Genomic DNA, 27132 nt, shown 5'->3' with positions numbered 1-27132 from the left:
GAGAAAACCCTGTTTCGAATCCCCGCCCCCAACTCCAGAAAGAAAAAAAAAAAGTGTAGAGAATAGCAATTGCTTCACAGTAAGGTGAAGAGTAGAGATGAAAAAAGCATAGGACCAGTGCCAGTAGCAGAAATGGTTTTCTCAGGCAGATTTTAAGTGAAGACCTCACACTCTCCCCTAACTCCACACTTTTCTCAAAACACTTCCCATTGCTGTCAAGATTAAAACTCTAGTAATTGCAAAAGATATCTATAGGGTCTGTTCAATGGGTTTCTAGTCTACTAACACATCCTTGGAAAATAAGGCTTTATGAGTTATGTACGAAAGAAACTGAACTCTGTTCCTCCACTCTTATGCTATACTTGGCTTCGTTTAGCTATTCTAGGCTTTATAGGGCAAAGTAACCAGAATAAATAAGGCTTATTATCAAGAGAAACCATTAATCACCACTTAGGTGTCCATGAAAAAGTTCCAGTTTCTTTTTGCACAGGTCAACTTGATTTTGTACTTCAAAACAAACTTAAAATACCTCTGGGAGAGAACAAAAAACAATAAAAACCTCATAGCAGAGGATGGTTTCGATCCATCGACCTCTGGGTTATGGGCCCAGCACGCTTCCGCTGCGCCACTCTGCTTCACAAAGATGAATGTTCTTAATAATGTACTTAACTTTGCTTTCAGGTATTCCAAACTATTTTAGATAAAGTCCAGTAGGAAGCCATTTCCTAACGAGAGGGAATAAAGTTGCTATCGAATCAAAGAGAAAGCAAGAATTGGATTAGAACGGCAAACAATAAACGAAAATTACGAGTTTTAACAAAGGAGAAAAGAAGCCAACGGAGACACTGTCCTCAGCACGGCATTGATAAGTCTTAGTGACCAGCCACGCATTTACCTGCTAGAATCAAGACTTTGGGGTCAGGCTTGTCCTGAATTCGAAATCATGAAGGAAATGGTACTTGTGTTCTCTGCAGTGTTCTCTACAGCAGGGGATAAGGGCATGGGAGGCGAACCTCGCCAGCCCCCCACATCAGAAGTTGTGATCGCTTGGCTGACCAAAGGTCTGCTGCTGCCCTAAGACGTCGCAAGTGGCAAACACGCATTGCTAAATCGTTCATAGTCTGAATTACTTAAAATGGCCGGAGCCTCCTGTTTGGGAACAAAGGACCCAGCTCAGGGAAGCGGGAAACAACGAACGTTGGTGACATCATCAGACATGGGCCAGGCCAGGGGCGGAGCGAGTGCGCGCGGTTCCAGTCTTCAATCAGGTCCGAACGCCCTGCATATAAGTGAAGTGCCTGCGGCTCTCTCGTTACTGAGGTCTGCTCTTCAGCTCCTGCAGTATGTCTGGTCGCGGCAAAGGCGGGAAGGGTCTCGGTAAAGGAGGCGCCAAGCGCCACCGCAAAGTCCTGCGCGACAACATCCAGGGCATCACCAAGCCCGCCATCCGCCGCCTGGCCCGGCGCGGGGGAGTCAAGCGCATCTCCGGCCTCATCTACGAGGAGACCCGCGGGGTGCTCAAGGTCTTCCTGGAGAACGTGATCCGCGACGCCGTCACCTACACGGAGCACGCCAAGCGCAAGACCGTCACCGCCATGGACGTGGTCTACGCGCTCAAGCGCCAGGGGCGCACGCTCTACGGCTTCGGCGGCTGAGCTGCTCCCGCGTCCTGTCCCGCAAAACCAAAGGCCCTTTTCAGGGCCGCCCATCTTTTCTATTTAAAAGAGCGGACATTTATGTTAACCCTTCATCTCTTCGTTAGGCTGGGCATCCTGTTGAACGTTAGGGGTTCGGGAAGCGTGCGATTTGGATGGTAGGGATGAAACTGTCGCCTGCTTCCTGTCTAAATCCTTCGAGTTGCATAGACAAAGCGCGAGTGTCTTGATGGCGGCGCAGCGCTGGACCGAGGTTGCGTGTACATAGCCCACAGAGGTTGGCCATTTCTGTGCTTTGAGTTCAGTGGGAAAATCCGGCCTCGAGCGATGGAGCCTAATATGCCTTGGTTTCATTTCTTGTACTATAATGGTAGAGTACGGGTGTTTTCTTAAAGAGATTAAAGATGTACAGGACAACCTCTTGGGTCTCTTGTTTGTCTTTAAAGGTAAGGGTTTCTGTGTGCAAGTGAAAAGAATCGTATACTATTGGAGGTTAAGAACTTGTTTGAGAAAATCATCTGCGGCTTAAAAAAAAGTTGAACACAGCATGTGCCAGGCACGCTTCTGTGTCTCGGCCTTTATAAATGAATAATTTAAATGTATATTGTATGGGTGTTTTGCACTATGTGCCCAAGAAGGCTAGAAGAGGGTGTTGGATCCCCTGGATCTGGGCTCAAAGACAGTAAGTAGTAAGGCACCATGCGCTTGCTGGGGACGGGTGGTCTTCTGTAAGAGCAATGGGTGCTCATAATGGCTGAGCATTCCCTCTAGGCCAGTACAAACTATTTTTGATTTGATTGGACCTGGGAATGCAGACTAATCAAGTAGTACAGGCTTAAGTGTTATGCTCATTACTGAAGCAGGAAAAGACACACTGTATGCCAGGAGGAGGTAATATTTATTTAGATGATGTGGTTATATAAGTCTTTATTAGTAAAGTGATAATCAGAAAAAAATTGACAGTATGAAAGTGAAGGAGGGTTAAGGTTAGAAAATCATCTGGGGCTGGGGGGCTGGGGGACTGGGGGGCTAGAGAGATGATTCAGTCGTTAAGAGCACTGGCTGCTTTTCAGAGGACCCAGGTCAATTCCTAGCATCCACATGGCAGCTTACTAATGTAACCCCAGTTCCAAGGGATCTGACAACCTCCCACCTATAAAATAGAATTAAATACATAATTAAAATTAATACATTATTAAAATGAAGAAAATCATCTAGAAAACCTGGAAGCAGGGACAAAGCCTGAAACCCAAGTGGAACTGAGGGGTCGCTTTCTGGGCTTTTGGGATTACTTTGGGTGGGAACTACTGCAGGGATTTGAGCTGAGAACAGGCAAGATCTGACTTATATTTTAAAACAATGATTATAGACGTTTGATGGAAAATAGTGACAAGGAAACTAGTAAGGAGGCGGCTACAACAGTTCAGTTTGTGGATGACATTGGTTTGGACCAGTGGTCTAGGCTGTGAAAAGTGGTTAGAGTCTATGTTTTTGCAGGTTTAAGGCCTACTCTTGACCATTTATATTTCCAGTTCTTATTTGATCAAAAGTGGACATATGGAAAATATTAAAAATAATGAAGGCTGGGGCTAGAGATGCCTTGATGGTAGTTAAGAGCGTGCACTGCTTGCTGTTGCAGAGGGTCCAGTGCCCACCACCTATGTTGGGTGCCTTACAACTGCATGTAACTCCAGTTCCAGGAGATCTTGTACAAACACATACACATACTTAAAAATAAGAGAGCTTAAAAAAATATACTGAAGCTAAAGTTAACAGTGCTCCGCATATTATTTAAGAATCTTCAGCCGACCCAAATGCTTTGCTCACACAGGACCTGGCAAGTTTCTCCTTTTCTCTGATCTTTTCCTGATCAATTCTTGTTAGCTCTGGTGAGTCTGTGGATTCCTGCCTCTTGAGGTTGAGAAGCACTGTTTAGGGGCATAGGATCTGGGATGTCCCCACAACACTGGAGGGGGTTGTACTTTTAGAAAAGAATTGTTAACAGGACCAATTGAAAGAATCCTGATACAGAGGATTAGTAAAGCTGTCAGACCACAGCCTTATTAAAGCCGCTGGTGAGACCCAAGACTGCCTTCATCATCTGTTATGAGGGGCTTGAAGCATAATAGGCGATTTGTTTGGTGCAGTCACTGCTCAGCATTAACTTTATTAATCTCAGGAATGTCATGCAGTACTTACAATGTATCTTCTATTTTGGATCCTTATCCATGCTCCAAAAGGATTGTCTCAACTACAAGTCTAAGTATCTAGAACGTTTGTATTCACTATTCCAAAGTATTCAGAATTTTGTCTGGAGGGAAGTGTTAAAGCATGCTTGAATACTTCAGGATAAATTGTTGAGGTCTCATTACAGTATTGGGTGACAATATATATTGCAATTTGTTTAGTAGGCACTTGCAGACAAATCACGAAGGCAAAAAAAAAAAAAATCACTGACTTCAGATATATTGTCAGCCTTTTTCTAAGAAGAGTTGTTAAATTTGGGGGCTGGGTGTGTTGACACATGCCTTCAATCCCAGCACCCAGGAAACAAAGGGAGGGGGAACTCAACTCTAGGCCAGCCTGATTTACAGTGAGTTCCAGGACAGCAGGTTAGTGAGGTCCTCAAAAAAACACAGGAAAATGGCTCTGGTGGTACTAGCACACATTTCAACTAAGGAGGACAGATGCGGGGGGCTGGTATGACTATTTTTATTGTAACAACAACAACAAAAAAAATCCCATCAGGCTGCTGCTTCCAAACACTTTCAGATGGGATGCACAGCAGACTAACTCCCAAGTCTTGCTACTTTGTAGTAACAACTGCTCTGGGTGTATCAAAACTAGGCAGTTAAAACTTGACTGGGCAGGATACATTGTATCCAAAAGTAAACTGTTTCAGACTAGTGAAAGTCCCAAATGTGTTCCAACGAAACTATACCGATTACAAAATAACAATCATACTGCAGAACCCTTTGCAGGTCTAGAATTACAGCTTTTTAAAGAAAAGTTAAAACATTGTATTCCTTTGCACCACTACAAAGCAGCAAACCTGTTGCAGAAGAACAGCTCTTTTAGAGAAAAATTGGGTGGCTCTGAAAAGAGCCTTTGTGTGCGGGGTGAGCTGCGCGCGCTCACTTGGAGCTGGTGTACTTGGTGACGGCCTTGGTGCCCTCCGACACGGCGTGCTTGGCCAGCTCCCCGGGCAGCAGCAGGCGCACGGCCGTCTGGATCTCCCGCGACGTGATGGTCGAGCGCTTGTTGTAATGCGCCAGGCGCGAGGCCTCGCTGGCGATGCGCTCGAAGATGTCGTTGACGAACGAGTTCATGATGCCCATGGCCTTGGACGAGATGCCCGTATCGGGGTGCACCTGCTTCAGCACCTTGTACACGTACACGGAGTAGCTCTCCTTGCGGCTGCGCTTGCGCTTCTTGCCGTCCTTCTTCTGCGCCTTGGTCACCGCCTTCTTGGAGCCCTTCTTCGGGGCGGGAGCGGATTTGGCGGGCTCTGGCATTTTGGAAAGATATTCAAAACCTGGTAAGAACAGAAAGGTTTTGAGTGTGCTTCTGACCTCCCTGCTATTTAAGCAAAGCTGTGGCTATGCTTGTTAGCGAGTCTGTAAATGTCATACACTAACTGTCCAATTAAAGCAAGCATATTTCAAACCCACAGTATTATTGGCTTAGAGAAAAGTGCATGCATAGCCAATCAAATCACTTCGTTTTCGCGCCAGGAGATGACTATAAGACTGATGCTGTGGAGACTGGTTCAGGCTGAACAGATTTTAGCAGAACAGCTATTACTATGTCTGGCCGTGGTAAGCAAGGTGGCAAGGCTCGCGCCAAGGCCAAGACGCGCTCGTCCCGCGCCGGCCTGCAGTTCCCCGTGGGCCGCGTGCACCGGCTGCTGCGCAAGGGCAACTACTCGGAGCGGGTGGGCGCCGGCGCCCCGGTCTACCTGGCGGCCGTGCTGGAGTACCTGACGGCCGAGATCCTGGAGCTGGCCGGCAACGCGGCGCGCGACAACAAGAAGACGCGCATCATCCCGCGACACCTACAGCTGGCCATCCGCAACGACGAGGAGCTCAACAAGCTGCTGGGACGCGTCACCATCGCGCAGGGCGGCGTCCTGCCCAACATCCAGGCCGTGCTGCTGCCCAAGAAGACCGAGAGCCACCACAAGGCCAAGGGGAAATAAGTCCAGGCTCTGGTTCTTAAGCTAAAAACAAAGGCTCTTTTCAGAGCCACCCACTTTTTAAATTTAAAGTGCTGATACACTAACCAGTTCAGTTTTTTTTTTTTAAGCCCCAAAGGTTCTTTTTAGAACCACCACTGCTTCACAGGACAGTCTGGTAACCAGTGACAGTTTTAACCTAGTTTGGTGAGGCCACTACAATTCTGAACAAGATAGTTGTGTTGTTTTATACCTCACGCAGAGAAATAACAGATATCGCGCTAACGTGCTGGAGTACTTTCTGGGGAAAACTGGCAAAATATTTTCCAGAGTAGACTGGAAAACTGGCAGAGTCTAAGAAGGGAGCCTTTGTTATGGGAATCTGGGTAGACCAATCTGGCAAGGCTTTACCCAAAGTAACAAGGTAGCATTCAGAGCCTAGTTGACATGTTTTCCTTTCTGTTACCTTCCTGCTGGCCTCTTTACTGGTGACATTTCAAACACCAGTGTGGAGCTATTGCAGTCCGGGTACTAGAAGAGAAAAATAAAGCCAAGGATGGTGGAGAACACGCGTTCCAGAGTGTTCGTTGGCTTCTCCAGGGTCAGCCATGACGTTCCAATTTCAGTTCTGCAAGCGGCTTTATACAAGCCAGGCGTGGAGTCAAACTTAAGAAAGCTCGGGTGTGAGAGACTGTTAAACTCACGTTGGTCTGAGTTTATCCCTGGAAGTCCAATTGAGAGACAGAGTCCAGAGTCGATGCAAAAGAAAAGGAATTTATTAATCTGACGAGTCAGGGTCCACCAAACTCCGGGGAGATGGAAAAGACCCCATCCTACAGAAACTCAGCGTTTATCTTCTACAAAAAGTGAAACTCAGTGGCAATGGTTAGAGTGCTAGCGTAACAATAGGGGGCCAAGGGTTGTAAATTCTAAGTATGGTGAGATAAGAGCAGTAATTTCCGGGGACAGAGTTGATGGGGGCCACAACCTTAGTTCCTTAGTTTTCCTTAGTTCGCCACAGCTTTGTACTCGTTATCGGCCTGCAGCTTGCTCGGCTGACAACGCTATTGTTATGGGAGCTGAGTCCAGGCCACCTGTAATTTTATATTTTCCTCAGCTAAGAACTCCATTATTCTTAGTTAATAATGAAACACTATTTCCTTTAGCTAATAATGACACTGCTGCGTTCAGGCCATCTAGAATCTTACAAGACGAAAATAAACATTTTAGTTTAGCAATTCAATCAGTATGCAAGAGTTACACAATCACCGCCTGAACTCCTCAGCCAATAGTAATATTGCGCGGGGCTTTTGAAAAGTAGACAAGCCTATCAGAATGTTTCTCTGTAGGAGGAGGGAAACCGGCGCGGGTACGTGTGTTGCGCATGCGCGAACGCAAAAGTACTTAAAGGCAACCCTGAGGCAGTTTACTTCTCAGGCTTACTTTTGTCCTTTGCTATAATGGCTCGAACTAAGCAGACCGCGCGTAAGTCCACCGGCGGCAAGGCCCCGCGCAAGCAGCTGGCCACTAAAGCCGCCCGCAAGAGCGCGCCGGCCACCGGCGGCGTGAAGAAGCCCCACCGCTACCGGCCCGGCACCGTGGCGCTGCGCGAGATCCGGCGCTACCAGAAGTCCACCGAGCTGCTGATCCGCAAGCTGCCGTTCCAGCGGCTGGTACGCGAGATCGCGCAGGACTTCAAGACCGACCTGCGCTTCCAGAGCTCGGCCGTCATGGCGCTGCAGGAGGCCTGCGAGGCCTACCTTGTGGGGCTGTTTGAGGACACGAACCTGTGCGCCATCCACGCCAAGCGAGTGACCATCATGCCCAAGGACATCCAGCTGGCCCGCCGCATCCGCGGGGAGAGGGCTTAAGGAATTTCTATCACTCTTGTGATTACTTTAAAGGCTCTTCTTAGAGCCACCCACTTGCCAAAAAAAGCGCTGAAACGTCCTTTTCCTTTACCATTTTGCTAGGTTTTAGTTCACGTTTTAACTTGAAAGGTGCTATGGCTCTGTCCCTTGTCCAATAATTTAGTTTAACTTACCACGGGCATGCGTAGTGTTTAGTTGGGTAAGTCGGGAGTTTTTTGATAGAGGCCGAAAGGGTGTGTGTGTGTGTGTGTGTGTGTGTGTGTGTGTGTGTGTGGTCTGTGGTCCGTCCACGAGGACTGTTCTTTACCACCACAGAAGCTGTTCCCGTGATTACTTTTTCCTGATACTTTAATTCCTCCCGTAGAAATTGTATAGTTAGACACTCCTATTTAGAGGGGCCTTTTATGTGCACAGGTAACACATCTGATGTACCTGGCAGCGGCAGGTCATGACCTAAGCTGCTGCTAGGTCCCTGTGGGCAAGCCAGTGGGTATACGTGGTTGCTAACATTTCTTATTGTTTATTATAAAAGAGAGGAAGCAGGAAGGGGTGATGGTGAAGCAGAAGTGAGGACACCGCGCTCTTTAGACTGCTTTCTGCTCTCTGGGTAGCAATGACATCTTTGGGGACCCAAGAAAACTGGGATGTTGGCCAAAATCTGGGAGAACTGGCTGTTGCACTCACTGTCCATCCTCTGTGGGATCCTTTGGGAGAGAGGAAAGCTGAGGCAGGCCTAGCTGAAGCAGTGTGTGTGGCTGAACCGCCTGAAGCTAGCCACTTTGAAGGTGCCCGTGATGTAGATTTTGGTTGAACGGCTGAGCCATCTCTCCAGCCCTATGATGTAGATTTTGAGGGTATGCCTGGACTTGACAAGATGCTGGAACAGATAATATATCATGTATTATGCAAACCTCATATATGATATATCATAGACTATACCACATGTCACGTCACACATACTACATACACACAGATATATGTATATATCTGTAATATGCCTGGTGATATGTCATATGTTATATATATTAGGGGACAAAAGCTCATCTGATCTTGATTTTCAGTATGCTTCCATCTATTGGGAGAGAGGACTGGATGTATATAGATTTAGCACAATGAGAAGTATTCTTAAGTCTATACTTAGAAGACAATCAAAGGAAATGTAAAATCTTGAGATTGTGACTATGACAGTAGTACTGCTTTACTGGACTAGATTCTCTTCCCCTTCCTGCCCCCCCCCTCCCCAACTCCAAGACAGGATTTCTCTGTGTAGCTTTGGCTGTCATCGTACTGATAAGAGATCTGCCTGCCTCTGCCTCCAAAGGATGTGTATTAAAGGCGTGCACTACCACACCTGACTTAAGACACTTTCTTATCACCACTTAAATTTTCACATCCTTTAACCTTCATTACTTGCATTTACCAACCTGAAATCATAACTTGAATTTACCTACCATAAAACACCTTTTTATACCTTAAAACCCTTTCTGTGATCCTTATAGCTTAAGCTTTCATATCCTCAGACTTTACATAAACTACATAATTTTTCTATTCAGTTATCTACCATGAGACACTGATGATTGATTGCTGAGAGCAGTTACTATAGATTCCTTTGTTTCTTTTTTCTTTCTTTCCTTCTTTTCTTTTCTTTTTTTTGGTGCATCCCTGTAATCCCAGCACTTGGGAGGCAGGGGCAGGTGGATCTCATTGAGTTTGAAGGCCGGCCAGGTCTACAAAGCAGGTCCTGGACAGCCAGGGATACACAGAGAAACCCTGTCTTGGAAAAAAGGAAAGGGAAAAAAAAAAAAAAAAGACAAGACAAGAGACTTACTGGCTACCAGGACCCTAGATTCCTCTGTGGACATCGTAAAAGTAACTTTTATTTGCATGATTTAATTGTTTCTGAGGGTTCCTGCCTCTCTGTCTGCTAACCTAGGCCTAGTACTGGAAGCTTCTAGCCCCTATTCTAGCTAATCTAGGCCTAGATTGTTTTCAGCCTCTGAGACTTTCTGCTAAATAAGCTCACCCTTTCTGTCTCTTTTCGAACTCTGGCTGGCTGGTCCAACTCAGCTTCTCTGGCTCAAAACTCCTCTCCAAGATGATTAATTCAAACTGGCTTCTCTCGGCTTCCGAGTAAATTGGTCTTCTTGGCCTCCTACTAAATCTGCTTTAATATCTGGCCCCTTCTCATTCTCAGGCTCACCTGTCTTCACCTGTGTCTGGCTTGTTCTGTCTCTGCAACCTGTCTCTGTATAACCATCGAGTAAAACTGACTCCCCCCTCTTTCCGCCTCTTCTGGGGAGAGCTAGGGCTCCTGTCTCTGCCTCATTCTGTCAGATCTTTCTATGATTTGTTACGTTTACTGCCCCTCAATTAGACATCACTGTCAAACATCAGTGGTTCCTTTTACAAACTAACTCTACTTTCTTTGTTTGGGATTAAAGGTGTGGCCACTTATATCCTGATGTGGTTGCCAGCCAAAATGATGGAAAGCCTTATACTTGCTATTTTAACACATTTGTTTTCCTAATTAATATATATAATTTACATATTCCCTACTATATACATGCTTTAATTGAGTTGAATTCAACTTACATGCACATGTGCAGATCTTTTAAAAAGCGATTCTAAAATCTGATGCCAGACTTCCCAGTCCTTCTGAATTTTTTAATACCAAAAGGTGAAAACACCATACTCAGGTTCTTTGGAGTTTCAGTTTTAGTCAGATTAGCATACACACATTAACATAACACACTCCACTTATTCACAAAGGCAGACCATATGGACTTACCTTTCTGTACTAGGTGACTGAAGGGGGACCCAAGTAATAATGAAATTTAGGAAGCTGAAAATTTCAAGCAATGATTCTAAGTGGACAACACAGAAAGCACCGGTGGTAGGCAACTCTTCATGTAACTTAATTTTAATAACTTCTATATACTGCAGATGTGAGGACAGGCATTTTCCCATTGATTACAAAATCAGCATTAAAGCTCTTAATTTTGAACTCTTGATGTGTATATAACTTTCAAGAGGGATCTGTGAACCTGTGTAAGTAGGACCCCTGACAGACTAAAAACAGTTCTAAAGACAGCAGCTGGAGATAATAAAAATAGAGACCTAGGCTTAATGGTTTGCCTTATTTTCTTCCTGGTTCAACCTTTAAAACTAAACTATTATGGAACTGGTGGGTCTGAAGAGGCCTAGCACGTTTACATTGTATCCAATCCCAACTACGTTGGAATGAAACATTGTATTCCTTCGCACCACTACAAAGCAAACATGTTGCAGAGAACTACAGCTCCTTAAGAGAAAAGTTGGGTGGCTCTGAAAAGAGCCTTTGTGTGCGTGGTGAGCTGCGCGCGCTCACTTGGAGCTGGTGTACTTGGTGACGGCCTTGGTGCCCTCCGACACGGCGTGCTTGGCCAGCTCCCCGGGCAGCAGCAGGCGCACGGCCGTCTGGATCTCCCGCGACGTGATGGTCGAGCGCTTGTTGTAGTGCGCCAGGCGCGAGGCCTCGCTGGCGATGCGCTCGAAGATGTCGTTGACGAACGAGTTCATGATGCCCATGGCCTTGGACGAGATGCCCGTGTCGGGGTGCACCTGCTTCAGCACCTTGTACACGTACACGGAGTAGCTCTCCTTGCGGCTGCGCTTGCGCTTCTTGCCGTCCTTCTTCTGCGCCTTGGTCACCGCCTTCTTGGAGCCCTTCTTCGGGGCGGGAGCGGACTTCGCGGGCTCAGGCATCTTAAAAAGACTCTCAAGACCTGGTGAGAACAGAAAGAGATTTTGAGTGAGCTCTGACCTCTCTGCTATTTAAACAAAGCTGTGGCTATGCTAGTTAGAGAGACTGTAAACGTCATACCTTACTGTCCAATCAAAGTAAGCCAATTCGGCCAGCTGTGAGCAGTATGTTTGTCCAGAAGGACAAGCCCAGGCAGGTTTGCACTCAATCTATGTAAATGAAGTCTGATCCTTCTTTTCTCTGATTGGCTCAGGTTAGCCAATAGATGCTTACTGTGAAAATTAGACGAAATAAAGTTTTTAGATACCATACTAAAGACCGTTTCTTTCTTAGAGGTTAAAGGAACTATTTTGTCAGTAGTACCCATGAATTCTGTTCCCCTAGACACAAAGATATAACCACATATACATTGTACCTTTATGTAAAGTTGGCTTAGTCCATGAAGAAGTTTCTGGAGGGAAGACATCATATGCTTTTCAACTAATACTTCTGGAAGTCCTAATTATTGTACAGTCTGGTGAAAGTGGGCAGGCTTTTCATTTCCCCCATGAATCAAAGAAACTGCCACATTGTATTAGAGGTGCAATTTTAATGACCTTCTCACATAGTTACTGGCCGTCACTCTAGAGTTTTTGGGGATATAAATGCTTAAACTTTTCGGAGCTTAAGGTACCTGCAAAACTCAAGAATTTATTAAGAGATTGACACAGCCAGGCGTGGTTGTGCGTGCCTGGTTGTTCGCGCAACTACAGTTTACGGAAAAAACCAAAATTTTGTTCGGTCAAACAAGCTCATCAAGTACTTTAAACTATTCACGCTTCGCCAAAATCTCTTATTAATATGTTCGTAAGCCAAATTTAACGGTTAAGGTACTTAATCGCAGCAACGTCGCTGACGAAGAAATTCTTAATGAATAGCAAGAAACCAGATAATAAAGCACATCTCTATTGGTTACGAAATTTAAAAGTGAGGTCTGTTATCCAATTACCAAGCACTTCCGCTTACATCATTCAAGGCGCGGCATTTGAAGATTCCAACCAATCAGGAAGATCTCGCCTCTATAAATAAGAACCCACACAGGCACATCCTACGCTCGTTTTCCTTCTTTTGTGATGGCTCGTACCAAGCAGACCGCGCGTAAGTCCACCGGCGGCAAGGCCCCGCGCAAGCAGCTGGCCACTAAAGCCGCCCGCAAGAGCGCGCCGGCCACCGGCGGCGTGAAGAAGCCCCACCGCTACCGGCCCGGCACCGTGGCGCTGCGCGAGATCCGGCGCTACCAGAAGTCCACCGAGCTGCTGATCCGCAAGCTGCCGTTCCAGCGGCTGGTGCGCGAGATCGCGCAGGACTTCAAGACCGACCTGCGCTTCCAGAGCTCGGCCGTCATGGCGCTGCAGGAGGCCAGCGAGGCCTACCTCGTGGGGCTGTTTGAGGACACGAACCTGTGCGCCATCCACGCCAAGCGAGTGACCATCATGCCCAAGGACATCCAGCTGGCCCGCCGCATTCGTGGGGAGAGGGCTTAAGCCTCACTAGAAAATAAGAAACCCAAAGGCTCTTTTCAGAGCCACCTATCCCCTTCTAAAAGCGCTGCCACATAGGTGTGATGCTGTCATTATTAGGGTCTTGGATTTCTCAGGTGTCTATGCAGTTGGCTTTAGCATGTGGATGAAGTCGTCTCAAACCACATTAATTTTAGATTATTAACATAAGTGTCCCTATCCTTTATTTGGAAACAGATCTAGTGGCTAATATCTCCCCTCTGCTATTTGTGCGTTGTTCCTTTAACTTAGTTTGGAGTTGGTTACAGTTATGTGTCCTTAAAATTACAGGTAACAAGAGTGAACTGTCAGTTAAAAGGTCTAAGGTTTGAGGCTGACCTGCCTGTGCTAAAGCGTTTAATCTCTAGATCCATCCTTTTTTCTATCTTGACTCTGCACTGCTTAGTCACATTACAGAGTGGCTTATCCACTTGTAGGTTTTCATAAGGCCATGTAATATCAATAGGTGATACCATGCACGTTTGCAAACCGAAGGATTTGACTCTTGACAGCTGCGTGTATATGCGTATCGCTAGGTCTACCCTCTCCGAAAAACGGCGTAACTGCTTTCCCTCGCTTTTTTGCCTGTTGTCAGTTAGGCCCGCAAAGTTCTAATAAGTATCCTCATACTAAGCTTAATGAGTTTCCCTTTTGTAGTCATCACATCTTGTCGCCTGGGCAAGGCGGGGAAGGGTCTGGGCAAGATCCACGTCAAGCGCCACCTCAAAGTCCCACAAGATAACATCTAGGGAATCACCATGGGCCGCCAAGTATTTTCTGCAAGGCGCTGAAGGTGTTCGTGCCAAACCTTGGGATTGGTCCAAGCACCCTGGAGATGAGCTGCAGCTGGTACTTTGAGGCCAGAATGTAACAAAGACTTTTCAGGGCTGAGCAACTTAAGAACTCAAACTTCACTCCCAGTGTAACCTAAGGGTTGCTACTTGCTAGTTGGATGAGGCCTTTGTTGGTGTGTCTGCTTGTTGTTAATTTGTATGATTTTTATAAAAAATCAACCACCCAGACAAAGATGGGTTAATCTATTAAACCTTTTTATTTTTTTAATTTAAATTTTTGTTCTGTTTTGGTTAACAGCATCTTACTTGAGCAGCCTTTTCCCAATCCATAGTGATGCTCCTTAGATTCCCTCGTGCTGGGATGGCAGTTGTAGAATAAATCTTTGGGACAGGATTCTGTGCATGTTGAGCACTCCCACACTTTGCTACTGAGGCTGTCAGATGTAGCTTCCCTCCCTTTTGCCCAGATGACATGTAGCAGCACTAACCGCACTGCCCTAAATTCACTTATTAGATATATAGGCCCTTGTCCAGCATGGTGGCGTAGGGCTTTACTCCCAGCATATGGGAAGCAGAGGTAGGCAGATCTCTGAGTTCCAGGTCAGCCTTGTCTACAGATTGAGTTCAAGGACAGCCAGGGCTACACAGAGAGCCTGTGTACAGTGTAAGAAACAAAGAAAATAAAGATCCTCAGTTTTCTCAATCTGTAGTTTACAGTAAATAAGGAAGCCTGTTGAATACCATTTTAAGAGGAACAGACACTAGTATCCAGAATGTGCTAGGTTCTATGTGACATTTTATTATTATTATTGTTGTTGTTATTATTTTAGTTTTCCAAGACAGGGTTTCTCTGTCTTATCTTGCCTGCTCTAGGCTGGCCTTGAACTCACGGAAATCCACCTGACTCTGCCTTCCAAGATCTGGGATTAAAGGTGTGTGCCACCACGCCTGGCTTGACTTGTATTGTTCAAAAACAAAACTTGATGTTAAAAGGAATGAGGTTAGGGTTGTAGCTTACTTGGATGAGTGCTAGACTATCATGCCACTCCCGGCGTGTATATCCAGGTCATGGTGGTTTATATCTATAATCTTAGCATTTAGGAGGTTGAGGCAGGAGAATAAGCAGTTCAGGTCGAATTTCAACAAAATGGCCAGTTCAGGGGCAGCCCTAGCTTCCTGAGAGAGAGAGATCTTGTCTTTAAACAAACCAGGGATTTTTTTTGGGGGGGGGGGATATAGTTCAAGTTTAAAACAGTATAGTAGCCAGCCAAAATAGTTAATTGGATTTTGGTTCTTAAGGGTAGTGAGACTGTAACAGAGAAAAGTGAGACGAATTGGCGACTTTTCAAGGAAACCTTAACCTTGTTTTTAGTTATATATGAAAATTATGTGGAAAATTCTCTTGGGAGTTAAAAGTTGAAATATTAAGTGACACAATTTCATGGGGTCTGAAATTTACTTTCAAATGCTTCCGACCAGTAAGTCACACACACACACACACACACACACACACACACACACACACACACACACACCAGGTTCCAGGTTTAGCTAAGTAGTAGATGGTAAAGTTACATCTCTGATTCCATTCAGTATTTTTGTTTGGTGGCGCACGCCTTTAATCCCAGCACTCGGGAGGCAGAGGCAGGTGGATCGATGAGTTCGAGGCCAGCCTAGTCTACAAAGGCAGTCCAGGACAGCCAAGAGTACACAGTGAAATCAGTCTCAGTGTCACAACCATTCCCTTCCCCGCCCCCTAAACCAAAACAAACAACCCCTCCCCAGCTGGATTTTATTTCTAGATTGTGGACCCATGGAAAGAAGCTTCAGACAGAAAGCAAGGGATTTGTCTGGGGCCTTCTTGCTGCTTAGAACTGAAGCTGAGGTTCTCAAAGTGTGCTTTTGGACCCTTCAATTCGACCACTGGAGTAGCTTATCATGTATAGGAGCCATAACTTGGAGGCAAACATGTAATTTAGTAGTTAAACTTAACTCAACGTTGAGGGAAAGCCTGGATCACGGCACTGACAAGTCTAACCAAGTATTAAAGGCACTTAGTTATTATGTAACAACTGCTTCAACTGGTAGTGAGATTTCTCATTTTATTGCCAGGTAGGGGTTGAGAATGGCAGTACTTAATTCCTCCAGCCCCAAGTTGACAAAGGGCTGTATCTAGGGAGGACGGTACATACACGTTAGAAAAACTAACTGTATACTTCTTGTTCTGAGACCTCAAATTCCGCCGCCATCTTTAACCTTGCTGGCAGGAAGCCAAGTTTACAAATCGATTCGTGTAGCAAGCCCTTTATATGCTAATGTGGGTGGCCCTAAAAAGGGCCTTTATAATATATAGTTGTGAACCTGTGTGGCTCAGCCGCCGAAGCCGTAGAGCGTGCGTCCCTGGCGCTTGAGCGCGTAGACCACGTCCATGGCGGTGACGGTCTTGCGCTTGGCGTGCTCCGTGTAGGTGACGGCGTCGCGAATCACGTTCTCCAGGAAGACCTTGAGCACCCCGCGGGTCTCCTCGTAGATGAGGCCGGAGATGCGCTTGACTCCCCCGCGCCGGGCCAGGCGGCGGATGGCGGGCTTGGTGATGCCCTGGATGTTGTCGCGCAGGACTTTGCGGTGGCGCTTGGCGCCTCCTTTGCCCAGGCCCTTCCCGCCTTTGCCGCGACCAGACATGACTAAAGATTTCTGAGCCGAGCTTGAGTTGTTCAAGTGCGCTCTACAGCTGCTATATATATAAGGAGTGCGGACCTTTTAGGGAACTGAAAAGGCGCGGGCGGGAAAGTCCTTAGTACCCGCCCCTCAACCTCACTGGCTGACGCCTATTGCCTGGCGGAAGACACAGGCGCTGTGTTGTGAAAAGGACTGTGACTTTTCCGCTTTCTTCTTTGAGTTCTTAGTCAATAGATTGTGTCCTTCAGGATTGCGCTTTTGAGTTCTGACAGTCAATATTGTTATAAGGCTCCTAACCTACGAAAGCAGATATAGTACAAAAAGACTACCTTTTAAGTGGGAGATTTAGAGAAATGTAAAGTGTAAGCATTTTGCAAGCATTTTTCAATTTGACCTGTCATGAAACTCTGCCTTTGTTAGAGGTCTGCACACAGCTCCCTTTCCAAATCTCTACGAAGGGAGCTGGTGCTGACTGAATATGTACTATCTGAACTGGCAGGATGAAGACTTGCCCAGTGTTGGAGAATTACTCCTCTTTTAATAAGAGTTAATCTTGCCAGGGAAGATTCTGTGTCTCATGGCCTTGCTAGTCGCTGTTGTCCGTACCAAGGAGTGAAGAGAATTTGCAAATTAAACTAAAGGAACATTCAAATTCTGTAAAGTAACATCTCAGTAATATGTCCCTGGAGTGACGTTGCTCGCATATGACAGTCTTTGTATGTCTGACAATTGATTTTTTTCACACTGTGAGAATTCATGTAGTGTTTTTTTGAGTACTACAAAGGTATTTTTATCTATCTATCTATCTGTTATTTATTTATTTTTCTGGGAGGCAGTGGAGCACAAGTAGTTTTGTCAGACACTCAGTAGTCCAGCTTGGATTAAAACCTGAAGCAATTCCCCTTATTTAGTGTGTGTTGTGCTGGTGTGAGCCCCATCCTTGTTTGGAGAGGCCATTTTGAAGATATGGTTTGCCTAGTGCTTGTCTGAGAGGCTTCTATAGTGATGGAAGAGGAAAAAAATATTAAAAATAGTCTCAGGTACTCGGAATGTACTTGGGACTTATCCCAATGAACCCACAGAGCTCTCCCAGGCTCCTTTCCAGAAAGAAACCAGTCTTCCAGCCTATCCTCTCTAAATGCCAGACTGCCAAAATTGTGTGCGAAAACTGGCTTTAAGTGACACAGTGGAGTCCTAAAGAACTCAAAGGCCACTTAAGGGGACATCAAATTCAGGGTGAAGGCTGTAATGCACACCAGCTCAGCACATCCCTAGCCATCACCTAGAGATCCCCAGGAAACAGCAATGTCCCAGTGACATTGACCTTGCTCTGAAATTTGTTGCCCACACAGGGCCTCAGTTATGTGGATTATAGTCCACGCCCGAGAGCGGCCTTTCTGAAATCAGGGAGGAGTTAGAGAACATTTCAAGCATCTGAGAAGCTATTCAGGGTCCACCTGTAAAAGATATTAGGGAGGAGAGGGAGGAGAACTGGGTATTTAGAAGCCTTTTTAAAAATATTTAAAAGTGCCCTTTTTAGAAGGTGAAATTAATGCAGTCTAGTTGCCCTTGGATGTGAGTTTCAAGTTGTCCGTGCCTTCATGCCCTCTCAAGAGACAGGAATGTAGAATGGACACCTCTAACTTCTTACACCTTCTGAGCACATTTGACTTTACTAAAACTGTCCCCTTCCCTTCTATGTTGGTGCTCTTGAGACTTGCTATTTTTTTTTTTTTTCTGAGACAGGGTTTCTCTGTGTAGCCCCAGCTGTCCTGGAACTCTTGCAGTAGTCCTGGTAGGGCCTCAATTTCAGAGATCTACCTGTCTCTGCTGCTATAGAGGCCTGGGATTAAAGGTGTGTACCACCACACCCGGCTTCCGGTAGATTTGAAATTCTCTAGATTCTAGAATGCCTAAGGAAATGTCCTTGGGATGAATCATGAAAGTCACGTTTCTCAGCTGCTACTGTGGTAATGGTGTACGTGTGTGTGTGTGTGTGTGTGTGTGTGTGTGTGTGTGTGTGTGTATCTAACACAAACTTGAGAGAAGATGAAGCCATAAGTTTCATGGTTTTCACTTATCTTCGGAATTTTTAATTTTTAAACTAAAAAAAAAAAACATAGTGCAAGACTTACTACAGAGAATAAGCCGATGTTTCAGAATATAAAGTAGATTTTTGGAGTAAAAACCAAAAACATGTTTTTGATGTTAGCCTCCAAAGTAATGAGTGGAAACGAGTGGAAATGAGTGAAGCTTCTTATGGGTTCAAATTTGTAGATCTGTGGTTGATTCAGGCTTTGCCATCCCTTTTCTTGCTATAGTTAATCGCAATAAGCAGCCAGGTAACAGCAGTAACAAAGCGAACTTTATGCAGAGTGTCCTTGTCCTGTGAATATGTGGAGAAATCACTTTCTTGGTGAAATCAAGTCTCAATGTGTGCTATTCAGGAACACTAGAGATTGCCAAAATATTCAGGAAATGGAACTTAGTAGTTCTAATACTTTTTCATATGTGGGGAGCCTAAATAACCACAGTGCTCAGCAAGGCTCGTGCAAGAATGAGATGGTAACATTTGCTAGCCAGCTGAATAAATTTAAGTTGGCAATAGTAGTTAGCCACTGTTATTGTGATTATAGAAAGTAATGGAGCTATAATGTTTTTGAAATTTGAACTTTTAATGCTGGGCAATTCAAAGCTATATGTGATACTAGAAACTGGTGATGTATTTTCTGTGATGACTGCTAAAGACTGCGATGCCACAGATAATACTACTGCCTCCTTCCGTATACTCAGCAAACGCCACATAAGGGTACCACTGAGTGGTTCTATTCTAGTCTGATCAGCTGGGCAACCTTGTATAGAGCATGTATTTGTAATCATTTATATCATAACATGTTCTTACATCCCAGAGACTTGGTTCTTCTTGTTCTTACAAATGACCATTTTAGAGCATATAAGTTATGTGTATGTAGTTAGCAAAGGAAAGAAGGCGTCTTTAAGTCCCAAGTAGTTACTGTTGCGTTAAGATAAGGATATCTTTAAATCATTACGTTTATGCCAAAATGAGATCTGGTGACTATAAGGATTTATTAAAATGTGTGTCTTCAGTGAAGTGTCTGTTTGATGGGCAATATTACTTTTCTGCTTTACTGTCCAACTATATCAGCTTCATTGTATTGCAAGCCAATGAGATGGAGTTTATAACTCATTCATGCTGACTCTGAAATGTCTACGTCCTCCAGTGGTACAACCAGCTAATAAATTTGCTTGTGACAGACTTTATAATGGATGTAATAAGATCATTAGCTATTATGAATTTTTTTCAAATCCTGTTTATTTTTCAACGTTGAAATTAAAGTTATTTTAGAGCATAGTAGAAAATGCTATGATAAATATTGCTGGGGAAAATAGCTTCATAATACTGTCCTGAAATCTGCTGTACTCGAAAGGAGGAATGAGTTATATCCCACTGTTCTTCAGCTGCCAGTTGCTAAACTTCTGTTCTTTCTTGACCTAGGTTTCTTTTTTCTTTTGTAAATGTGAGAATTGGTCTTAACTTCTCTAGAATCTGAAGAAATGTGCTTACAGCTGTTGATCGCAAAGAGGAGTGGCACAGACTCTTTCCACCTCCAGGAAAAGGCTAAATCATTAAAACATTAAAATCGAGCATAGAACATTACACACTGGTGTCTCAAATACCTTTAAAAAATCGGTATTTTATACAATAATCATTCCCCCGCCATGCACAACTTTCCCATCCAGTGCCAATTCCTAGAGCTTGGTGCAGACAGCCCCGAGAGCGTCTGTGCTGTTGCTTCCGCGAAAAACCCGAATTTCCCTATGTATTTCAGTAAAAACAAGTTAATCCACATGATATCGTAACGATAACAATGTGCTGAACCATCTCCTGAAACAAAAGTTGGCGAATGAGAGCGAGAGAAATAGTATTTTTAAGGAAAACCTTAAAGTTGTCTCAATTTACGTGAAGTTTGAAAGGTTGTTGGGGCAATCAGGAAAGTTTCAGGCAGCCGATTTTAAATGTAGCTGTACAAATTAAGGCAAGATAGAAGCCTAAAAGGTCTCGGATCAGTTTCCCCCAACTCCCTAATCATTTCGTGCCCATATTCCTTATATTTTTATTCATTTTTGAGGGGCAACAAACACAGCCACAAGGCAGAGCTGAAGATCCTTTCTCTGGTAGCGCGGCGCACGGCGCAGGGAACCAATCACCACGCAGCTTGTCTCTATATAAACCCAGAGCCTTCAGCACTGGGAGCAACCTTCTCTGACAGTTTCTGCTTACTTTTGGCTTTTGTAGCACAACGTAAGACATGTCTGAGACCGCTCCGGCAGCTCCCGCTGCTCCTGCACCTGTGGAGAAAACACCTGTGAAGAAGAAGGCGAAGAAGACCGGCGCCGCCGCTGGGAAGCGCAAGGCGTCGGGACCCCCGGTGTCCGAACTCATCACCAAGGCCGTGGCCGCCTCCAAGGAGCGCAGCGGCGTGTCCCTGGCCGCGCTCAAGAAGGCGCTGGCGGCCGCCGGCTACGACGTGGAGAAGAACAACAGCCGCATCAAACTGGGGCTCAAGAGCCTGGTCAGTAAGGGCACCCTGGTGCAGACCAAGGGCACCGGCGCCTCCGGCTCCTTCAAGCTCAACAAGAAGGCGGCCGCCGGCGAGGCCAAGCCCAAAGCCAAGAAGGCGGGCGCGGCCAAGGCGAAGAAGCCCGCGGGCGCAGCCAAGAAGCCTAAGAAGGCGACCGGGGCCGCCACACCCAAGAAGGCCGCCAAGAAGACACCGAAGAAGGCGAAGAAGCCCGCGGCGGCTGCCGGAGCCAAGAAAGTTGCCAAGAGCCCGAAAAAGGTGAAGGCAGCTAAGCCCAAGAAGGCAGCCAAGAGCCCGGCTAAGGCTAAAGCCCCCAAGCCTAAGGCGGCCAAGCCTAAGGCGTCCAAGCCGAAGGCGACCAAGGCAAAGAAGGCTGCTCCTCGCAAGAAGTAAACGTGGCGTGTCTGTTTTGCCTTAAACCCTCAAACGGCTCTTTTCAGAGCCACCCACAGCTTTCATTCAAAAGAGCTGAGCCTTTTCTGGTAACGTTATTTTAAATTTCCTCCTGTGCCACTGGGTCAGCTGACTACAGCTATTCCTTCAGAAGTGCAGCTGAGTCAGTTCTGTTCCGTGTCCCTGGGATGCGTGGGTAAATAATGAACTGATGTTCCATAGATCCTACTCTAGGGGGTAGCTTGCGTCATCTTCATTTTGTTGCCTCTATTTAGGAGGGCAATGTTTCTATGTGAAAGAGCTTTGGGCTCCTGGGCGTGTCCTGCCTATATAGGCATTTCCTACGCACGGAGCTTCTTGGCGGGAAGTCCTCTCGTTTCTGGCGCCTAGGCGTGGTAAAGTGCTGGCTTCCCTTCAGCGAGCCAATCCGACAATGGGGTTACAGGCTGGGCTTGAGTCTTTGAAGTCTTCCTTTCCAATCCGTCTGCAGACCGTCATTTTAAGAGTTAGCCAATCAGACCATCCTGTCAGTCATGGGTGGAAAACTTTGTACCAATCAGAGACTGCAATATTAAAGGTTGCGCTTACGTAGTGGGACGCTGGCATTTTCTCTGTCCCGGCCTCTGTCACTGGGAGCTTTGAAATTGTGTGGTAAGGGTAATGGGGGGGGGGGGGGGCGGGGGGGGGAGGGAAAGGCGGGGGCTGAGGGAAGGGGGAGGCTGCCTTTTAATTATTTTTTTCTTTAAACGGCGAAAGAGCTTGGATTTTCCCAATACCACCTCGCCCTCGGAATTTGTAGGGATTGATAACATTGTCACTCCTGTTAGGTTTGTGTAAGCTTTTTTCTAACACCCTGGATGTTAAGGTTTAGTAAAGAAATTGAGCACCTCTGGCTTCCTCATACTTTGTTATGATCTTATTTGTTTTCCCTTATTTGGTGAGTAGAGCAATAGGAGAATGTGAGGGAAAAACCATTTTTTGGGAGGTTGCCTGGTTTGCAGCTGGACGTCTCAGTTACTCTTTTACAAAATGCAGGTATTTAAGTGTTTTTTGTTTTTGAGAGTGGGAACCCACTTTACTTTTTAAAAATTTGATTCCGATAATGTAAGAATTCTACAGATGCTTAGTGAAGCTCCTGGTAGTAAGAAATTACATATCACTATTTGTGTGTGTGTGTGTGTGTGTGTGTATGTGTGTGTAGTGTAGGCCAGAGGGCAACTTTCACTAGTCAGCTCTTCTCACATGTAGTTTCCTGGAGCCAAGCACCTGTACCCACTAAGCTTACACTTCAATCTAGCATTTTCTTAGGAGGATAGTGGGACCACTTGAAGTGGGTAAAAGGATCTTGTAGCCAGACCGGAGGACCTGAGTCCAACCCCGGGGGCCCATGTGGATGGAAGAAAACAGACTCCTGAAAACTGGGCACTGGATTTGAGTTTCATGTAATTTAAAAAATAATGTAAAGGATGGATAGCTTCCTACTACATTTTTGAGAGCCTATCATATTGGAAGCGTGGGGAGTCAGACCGTGCAGGACACCCCGCAGTTTACTGTGTCTCCTGGTAAAGTTCCTCCTCTTCATGTTCCTCTGTCTGCTTCAGGCATTGATGATCTGATGTTGCTCAAGGATGCCCAATACACACGCAGGGAAAAATAGCACCACAGTCATCCCTTTTCATATCCTGCATACTTTAAGAACTTAAAAACAGTTGTTGTCCACAGCCAGTCCCATTGACCGTACAATAAAAAAAGAGGTTGTAGACTGCAGAGCAGGTCTCCAGTGGGACAATACACAGTTGAAATGCCCATTGCCACATTTATACCCTTTAAGCCCAGCATTTAGCTGGTGGAGGCAGGCCCCTTCCTTCCTTCTTGTTTCCCTCTACTCTGTGAATGTGCATTTGATTGAATTTCTAAAAGCCCGTGAACTGAATTAGAACAGTGATAGCAATTGGATTTAGACATTTAAAATAAATATATATTAAAATGTATATGAAGACATGGGAAGATTTTTCTGACCGGGCTCTCTATGGTCTAATTTCTTAGCATCTCCCTTACCTGCTGAATCGTGCAACTCCAAACATGGGGGAATTTATAAAGTAAAAAAAAAAAAAAGGTCATATTTAAAATGTCAATATTTACTATTTGTGGATGGGCTAGAGAATGTGGAAGCTCAATTAAATGGTATTTCTGGATTTTAATTTACTTTAGCTATCATTTCTGAAAGATAAATCTGCTGGCCATTTATGGATTAGCTCTTTTGCCCTCAGTGACCTCACTGAGGGTCATTGTCATGGAAAATACTGTACCAGCAAAAGACATCTTAAGAAATGAGGTGGCTTGTGGTTTTAGAGCATAGGAGCCTTTGGACTCCAACCTATGGGTAATTTAAACATTTTATTCCTCAGTAATGAAGCAATGATATGGACATAATGATAGGCCTCTCTGAATACAACAGCTTAAAATATAATTTCTAGAAAAAAAAAAGAAGCAATAACAAACCGTCTGCAGTTTTAAATTTATACATGCAACAGATAGAGCTGCTTATAACATGTACCGTTGTGTAGAAGCGTATAATTTACTTCTGGTACCTGTGTGAAGACACCTAGCTAGGCCTGTTCCTGATTCTTTGCCTGTGTGACACCCTTCTTCCTGAGTATGTGCAGGACTTTAAGTGATGCTCTTGTGTTCTGGTCTACTTTGGACAAGGGAGGGTGGGGGGTTGGCGGTGTTTGTGGATTGTAAAAGTTATTATTGCTAGCTGGAAGAACAAATGCTTGGTAAAGGTGAATCTTTTAGTAGTTATTGCTTACTTTGGGAAAAATAGCAGACTCTGGTTTTCTTGCACTGCGGAAGAGAGATTCTGGTTTCTAGACCTTGTCTTGGGAGGAGGCAGAGAAAGGAGAGTTAAGGGTAAGAACTTTTATTTCAGATGCTTTTTTCTGAGACTTAACTCATTATATTATTTTGACATTTAAAAAAATTTGTTGTTTTGTTTTGTTTTGAGACAGGGTCTATTATGTATCCTGCCTGGACTATATATAACTCCTGATAGAGAACATACTGGCCTTGATCTCATAGAGATCCCCCTGCCTCTGTTTACCAGTCTTGGGATTAAAGGCATGTTCCACCAGCCAAAGCCTCATTTTGAGACAAGTCTTTCTCACCTGTCTCATGATAGCCTCAAACTTGCTATATAGGCAAGGATAACCCTGAATCCTTCCCCCCTCTGTTTCCTAATTTCTGAGATTACTGGCATCTGTCACCTTGCACGTCTTCTGAGACTTTAATTTTGGGGTACTTAAAAAATTATATCTGTAAAAGCCTGAAATGACTATGCAATATTGTGTGTCACTTGTATGTCACACAGATGGTCATCTCTTAGCTAAGGTATCAGAGTGCTACCTGTGTGTATGTCCTGATTGAACAGTCTAGATATACCTATTATTTTCATAAATTTCAATGTGAGAGAAAATACTTAAAACTGGAAGTACTAACCCTGTCACTTTTTTTAAAATAAGAATTTCAACCTACAATGTGAAAGCCTGTGGTAAACTTTTAACAATTCATCTTTATATAATTGCTTGTCGGAAATAAAGCAATCAAGCATCAACTAAATATAACTGAATAGTGAAGTAATGAGATACTTTGAAATGTTTATATAAGTTATTTTGTATTTTTTAAAAGGTGCATATAAATTACATGATCCATATGTGTAATCTTTTTTTTTTTTTTAAATTTTGTTTTTTTGAGACAGGATTTCTCTGTGTAACAGAGCACTGGCTGTCCTGGAACTCGCTCTGTAGACCAGGTTGGCCTCAAACTCATAGCGATCCACCTACCTCTGTCTCTCATGTGCTGGAATCAAAGGTGTGCACTACCATGGTGGGTTCACATGTGTAGTCTTAACTGAATTATTTTGTGATTCATTCTAAAAGCATTTGAGTGTCAACTACTATTCTTATTAGTTGTCTAGAGAGGTGTTAGGTTCAGAAGCAACTGAAATTAGGCCACATCACTGATATGGTCACCTTCTGAGTCCACTTTCTACTCATTCTATGAAAAGGAAGAGGTTTTTTTGTTTGTTTGTTTGTTTGTATTTTTTTTTGTTGTTGTTTGTTTCTTTTTGTTCTGCTTCATTAACTCTCATTGGGGTAAACCTACCTCCTCTTTGCCAGAGTAATGAAATTATGTTCTCCTGGCCTTGGCCTAAAGATTAGAACATTGCTTATTATCACTTGTCTAGAATATCTAACCCCCCCCCCCCAAAAAAAGAGATGGTTATCTTGAAGATAGTGTTAAAGGCTTGGGAAAATAACTATTGCCTTAATGGGTTCATGTATTTGCATATTCCAGGGGGCCCTTCTTCATGATGTTTCCTGCTGTGCTTCCTAAACTCTAACTAGAAAGGATACATTTAACACAAAAAAAGAGTACAATTTCATGCTGTCCCTTTCTTTCTTTCTTTCTTTCTTTCTTTCTTTCTTTCTCTCTCTCTCTCTCTCTCTCTCTCTCTCTCTCTCTCTTTCTTTCTTTCTTTCTTTTTTTCTTCTTTTCGGAGACACAGTCTCACTATGCAGTCCTGGCTTGGCCTGACTTTCTAGACCAGGCCTGCCTCTGCTGGCCTATGGAGGGATTTAAAGGCATGTGCCACCATGTCTTTCTTACCATTATTGTACAGCTCCAGGATCTGATCCTCTCTGCTTTCTGGAAGCCTAATTCAAAGGTCATGGATATGTTAACATTACAGCTTTCTTGCTATTCCTTTTTTTTTCTTTTTTCTTTCCTTCTCAGAGTTTAAAATGGTTCTTGAGCTTCCTTCTGAGTATTTTTATAGGTTCTTCTTTTAAAGTCAGAATTTTGGTTTGTAGCTCTGGGTGGCCTGGAACTTGCTATACATAATAAGTTTTTGAACTCAGAGATCAGCCTGCCTGTCACCCAAGTGTTGGGATTAAAGGTGTGAGGCACCATGGTGTGGGGACCCATGACAAACTCTGCCGTGTCAGAAAACCTGTGCTTAGGCTGTATGCTGTGACCTTCGAGTTGCTGACCTTTACCTCACCACGAGGTCTTGTGTTCCAGGCTATCCTTGGACTATTTACCTTTGAAAGAAGTAGAGAAGTCTCAACTTGGAACCACCCAGAGGATCTGGGAAGTTCTTACAGGGAACTACTCAGAGAACTAGGAAGTTCTACAGGGAGCGATTTAGGCTATTGCATTCTTGCCCGGGGGCTAGGGTGCGTAATATAAGAATAAATCCTATTGACCTTGCCCTATATATCTTCCTGCTAGTAGACAATAAAAGTCAATCGTGATCAGAAATTTCCTTGACTTGATCCGTTATTTCTCGCGTCTCTGTATCCTACTTTCAATCCCCACTCCCTCTTTCAGGTGAACCCTGATTCAATTTTTCCCTGCGGGCTGGGACCTGACACCATGGCCAGATAAATTTTCATTATTGAGACCAAGAATTAGTGGTCATTTAATCTTTATGTTAAACCTTCGAAATAATAAAATTAAATTAGGCTAGGTAGTAGCACTGGAGTATATATAATTCCAGCACCTGAGGAGGCAGGAAGGCCAGCAGTTTAGTGTTATCCTCAACGCATTTAATCCCAGCAGTGAGGCAGCCGCAGCATGATTTGTGAGCTGTAGGCCAGCCTAATCTAGGGCAGCCAGGGC

General features: G+C 44.7%; 8 protein-coding genes across 8 annotated transcripts; 5 read left to right on the top strand and 3 right to left on the bottom strand.

Moving 5' to 3' along the window:
• The first annotated feature begins 1293 nt into the window (after window positions 1–1293).
• On the top strand, window positions 1294–2072 carry LOC311604330 (histone H4). Its single transcript, XM_084794088.1, has one exon. The coding sequence runs from the start codon at window positions 1344–1346 to the stop codon at window positions 1653–1655; it is 312 nt and encodes a 103-aa protein (XP_084650214.1). The 5' UTR covers window positions 1294–1343; the 3' UTR covers window positions 1656–2072.
• Window positions 2073–2536: 464 nt separating this feature from the next.
• LOC311604329 (histone H2B type 1-F/J/L) lies at window positions 2537–5244 on the bottom strand. Its single transcript, XM_084794087.1, has one exon. The coding sequence runs from the start codon at window positions 5168–5170 to the stop codon at window positions 4790–4792; it is 381 nt and encodes a 126-aa protein (XP_084650213.1). The 5' UTR covers window positions 5171–5244; the 3' UTR covers window positions 2537–4789.
• A 161-nt stretch (window positions 5245–5405) lies between these two features.
• On the top strand, window positions 5406–5906 carry LOC311604328 (histone H2A type 1-B). The gene has a single exon (XM_084794086.1). The coding sequence runs from the start codon at window positions 5461–5463 to the stop codon at window positions 5851–5853; it is 393 nt and encodes a 130-aa protein (XP_084650212.1). The 5' UTR covers window positions 5406–5460; the 3' UTR covers window positions 5854–5906.
• Window positions 5907–7195: 1289 nt separating this feature from the next.
• LOC311604758 (histone H3.1) lies at window positions 7196–7728 on the top strand. Its single transcript, XM_084794813.1, has one exon. It carries the CDS (start codon window positions 7290–7292, stop codon window positions 7698–7700), a length of 411 nt encoding a protein of 136 aa, XP_084650939.1. The 5' UTR covers window positions 7196–7289; the 3' UTR covers window positions 7701–7728.
• Window positions 7729–11049: 3321 nt separating this feature from the next.
• LOC311605403 (histone H2B type 1-F/J/L) lies at window positions 11050–11500 on the bottom strand. The gene has a single exon (XM_084795902.1). It carries the CDS (start codon window positions 11442–11444, stop codon window positions 11064–11066), a length of 381 nt encoding a protein of 126 aa, XP_084652028.1. The 5' UTR covers window positions 11445–11500; the 3' UTR covers window positions 11050–11063.
• Window positions 11501–12510: 1010 nt separating this feature from the next.
• On the top strand, window positions 12511–13022 carry LOC311605404 (histone H3.2). The gene has a single exon (XM_084795903.1). The coding sequence runs from the start codon at window positions 12555–12557 to the stop codon at window positions 12963–12965; it is 411 nt and encodes a 136-aa protein (XP_084652029.1). The 5' UTR covers window positions 12511–12554; the 3' UTR covers window positions 12966–13022.
• A 3040-nt stretch (window positions 13023–16062) lies between these two features.
• On the bottom strand, window positions 16063–16528 carry LOC311605668 (histone H4). Its single transcript, XM_084796376.1, has one exon. The coding sequence runs from the start codon at window positions 16454–16456 to the stop codon at window positions 16145–16147; it is 312 nt and encodes a 103-aa protein (XP_084652502.1). The 5' UTR covers window positions 16457–16528; the 3' UTR covers window positions 16063–16144.
• A 4179-nt stretch (window positions 16529–20707) lies between these two features.
• On the top strand, window positions 20708–22041 carry LOC311606130 (histone H1.3-like). Its single transcript, XM_084797202.1, has one exon. It carries the CDS (start codon window positions 20785–20787, stop codon window positions 21448–21450), a length of 666 nt encoding a protein of 221 aa, XP_084653328.1. The 5' UTR covers window positions 20708–20784; the 3' UTR covers window positions 21451–22041.
• The last annotated feature ends 5091 nt before the right edge of the window (window positions 22042–27132 follow it).

The sequence above is a fragment of the Acomys minous genome (assembly GCF_964271855.1).
Source record: "Acomys minous genome assembly, chromosome: 9".
In the NCBI taxonomy this organism is placed as follows: domain Eukaryota; kingdom Metazoa; phylum Chordata; class Mammalia; order Rodentia; family Muridae; genus Acomys; species Acomys minous.
Note: the sequence above shows the minus strand (reverse complement) of the source record. Positions and strands in the feature narration are given on the sequence as shown.

Bases quoted from the DNA above. Each gene is read 5' to 3' on its own strand.
- LOC311604330 (XM_084794088.1), top strand. From the start codon at position 1,344: ATGTCTGGTCGCGGCAAAGGCGGGAAGGGTCTCGGTAAAGGAGGCGCC.
- LOC311604329 (XM_084794087.1), bottom strand. From the start codon at position 5,170: ATGCCAGAGCCCGCCAAATCCGCTCCCGCCCCGAAGAAGGGCTCCAAG.
- LOC311604328 (XM_084794086.1), top strand. From the start codon at position 5,461: ATGTCTGGCCGTGGTAAGCAAGGTGGCAAGGCTCGCGCCAAGGCCAAG.
- LOC311604758 (XM_084794813.1), top strand. From the start codon at position 7,290: ATGGCTCGAACTAAGCAGACCGCGCGTAAGTCCACCGGCGGCAAGGCC.
- LOC311605403 (XM_084795902.1), bottom strand. From the start codon at position 11,444: ATGCCTGAGCCCGCGAAGTCCGCTCCCGCCCCGAAGAAGGGCTCCAAG.
- LOC311605404 (XM_084795903.1), top strand. From the start codon at position 12,555: ATGGCTCGTACCAAGCAGACCGCGCGTAAGTCCACCGGCGGCAAGGCC.
- LOC311605668 (XM_084796376.1), bottom strand. From the start codon at position 16,456: ATGTCTGGTCGCGGCAAAGGCGGGAAGGGCCTGGGCAAAGGAGGCGCC.
- LOC311606130 (XM_084797202.1), top strand. From the start codon at position 20,785: ATGTCTGAGACCGCTCCGGCAGCTCCCGCTGCTCCTGCACCTGTGGAG.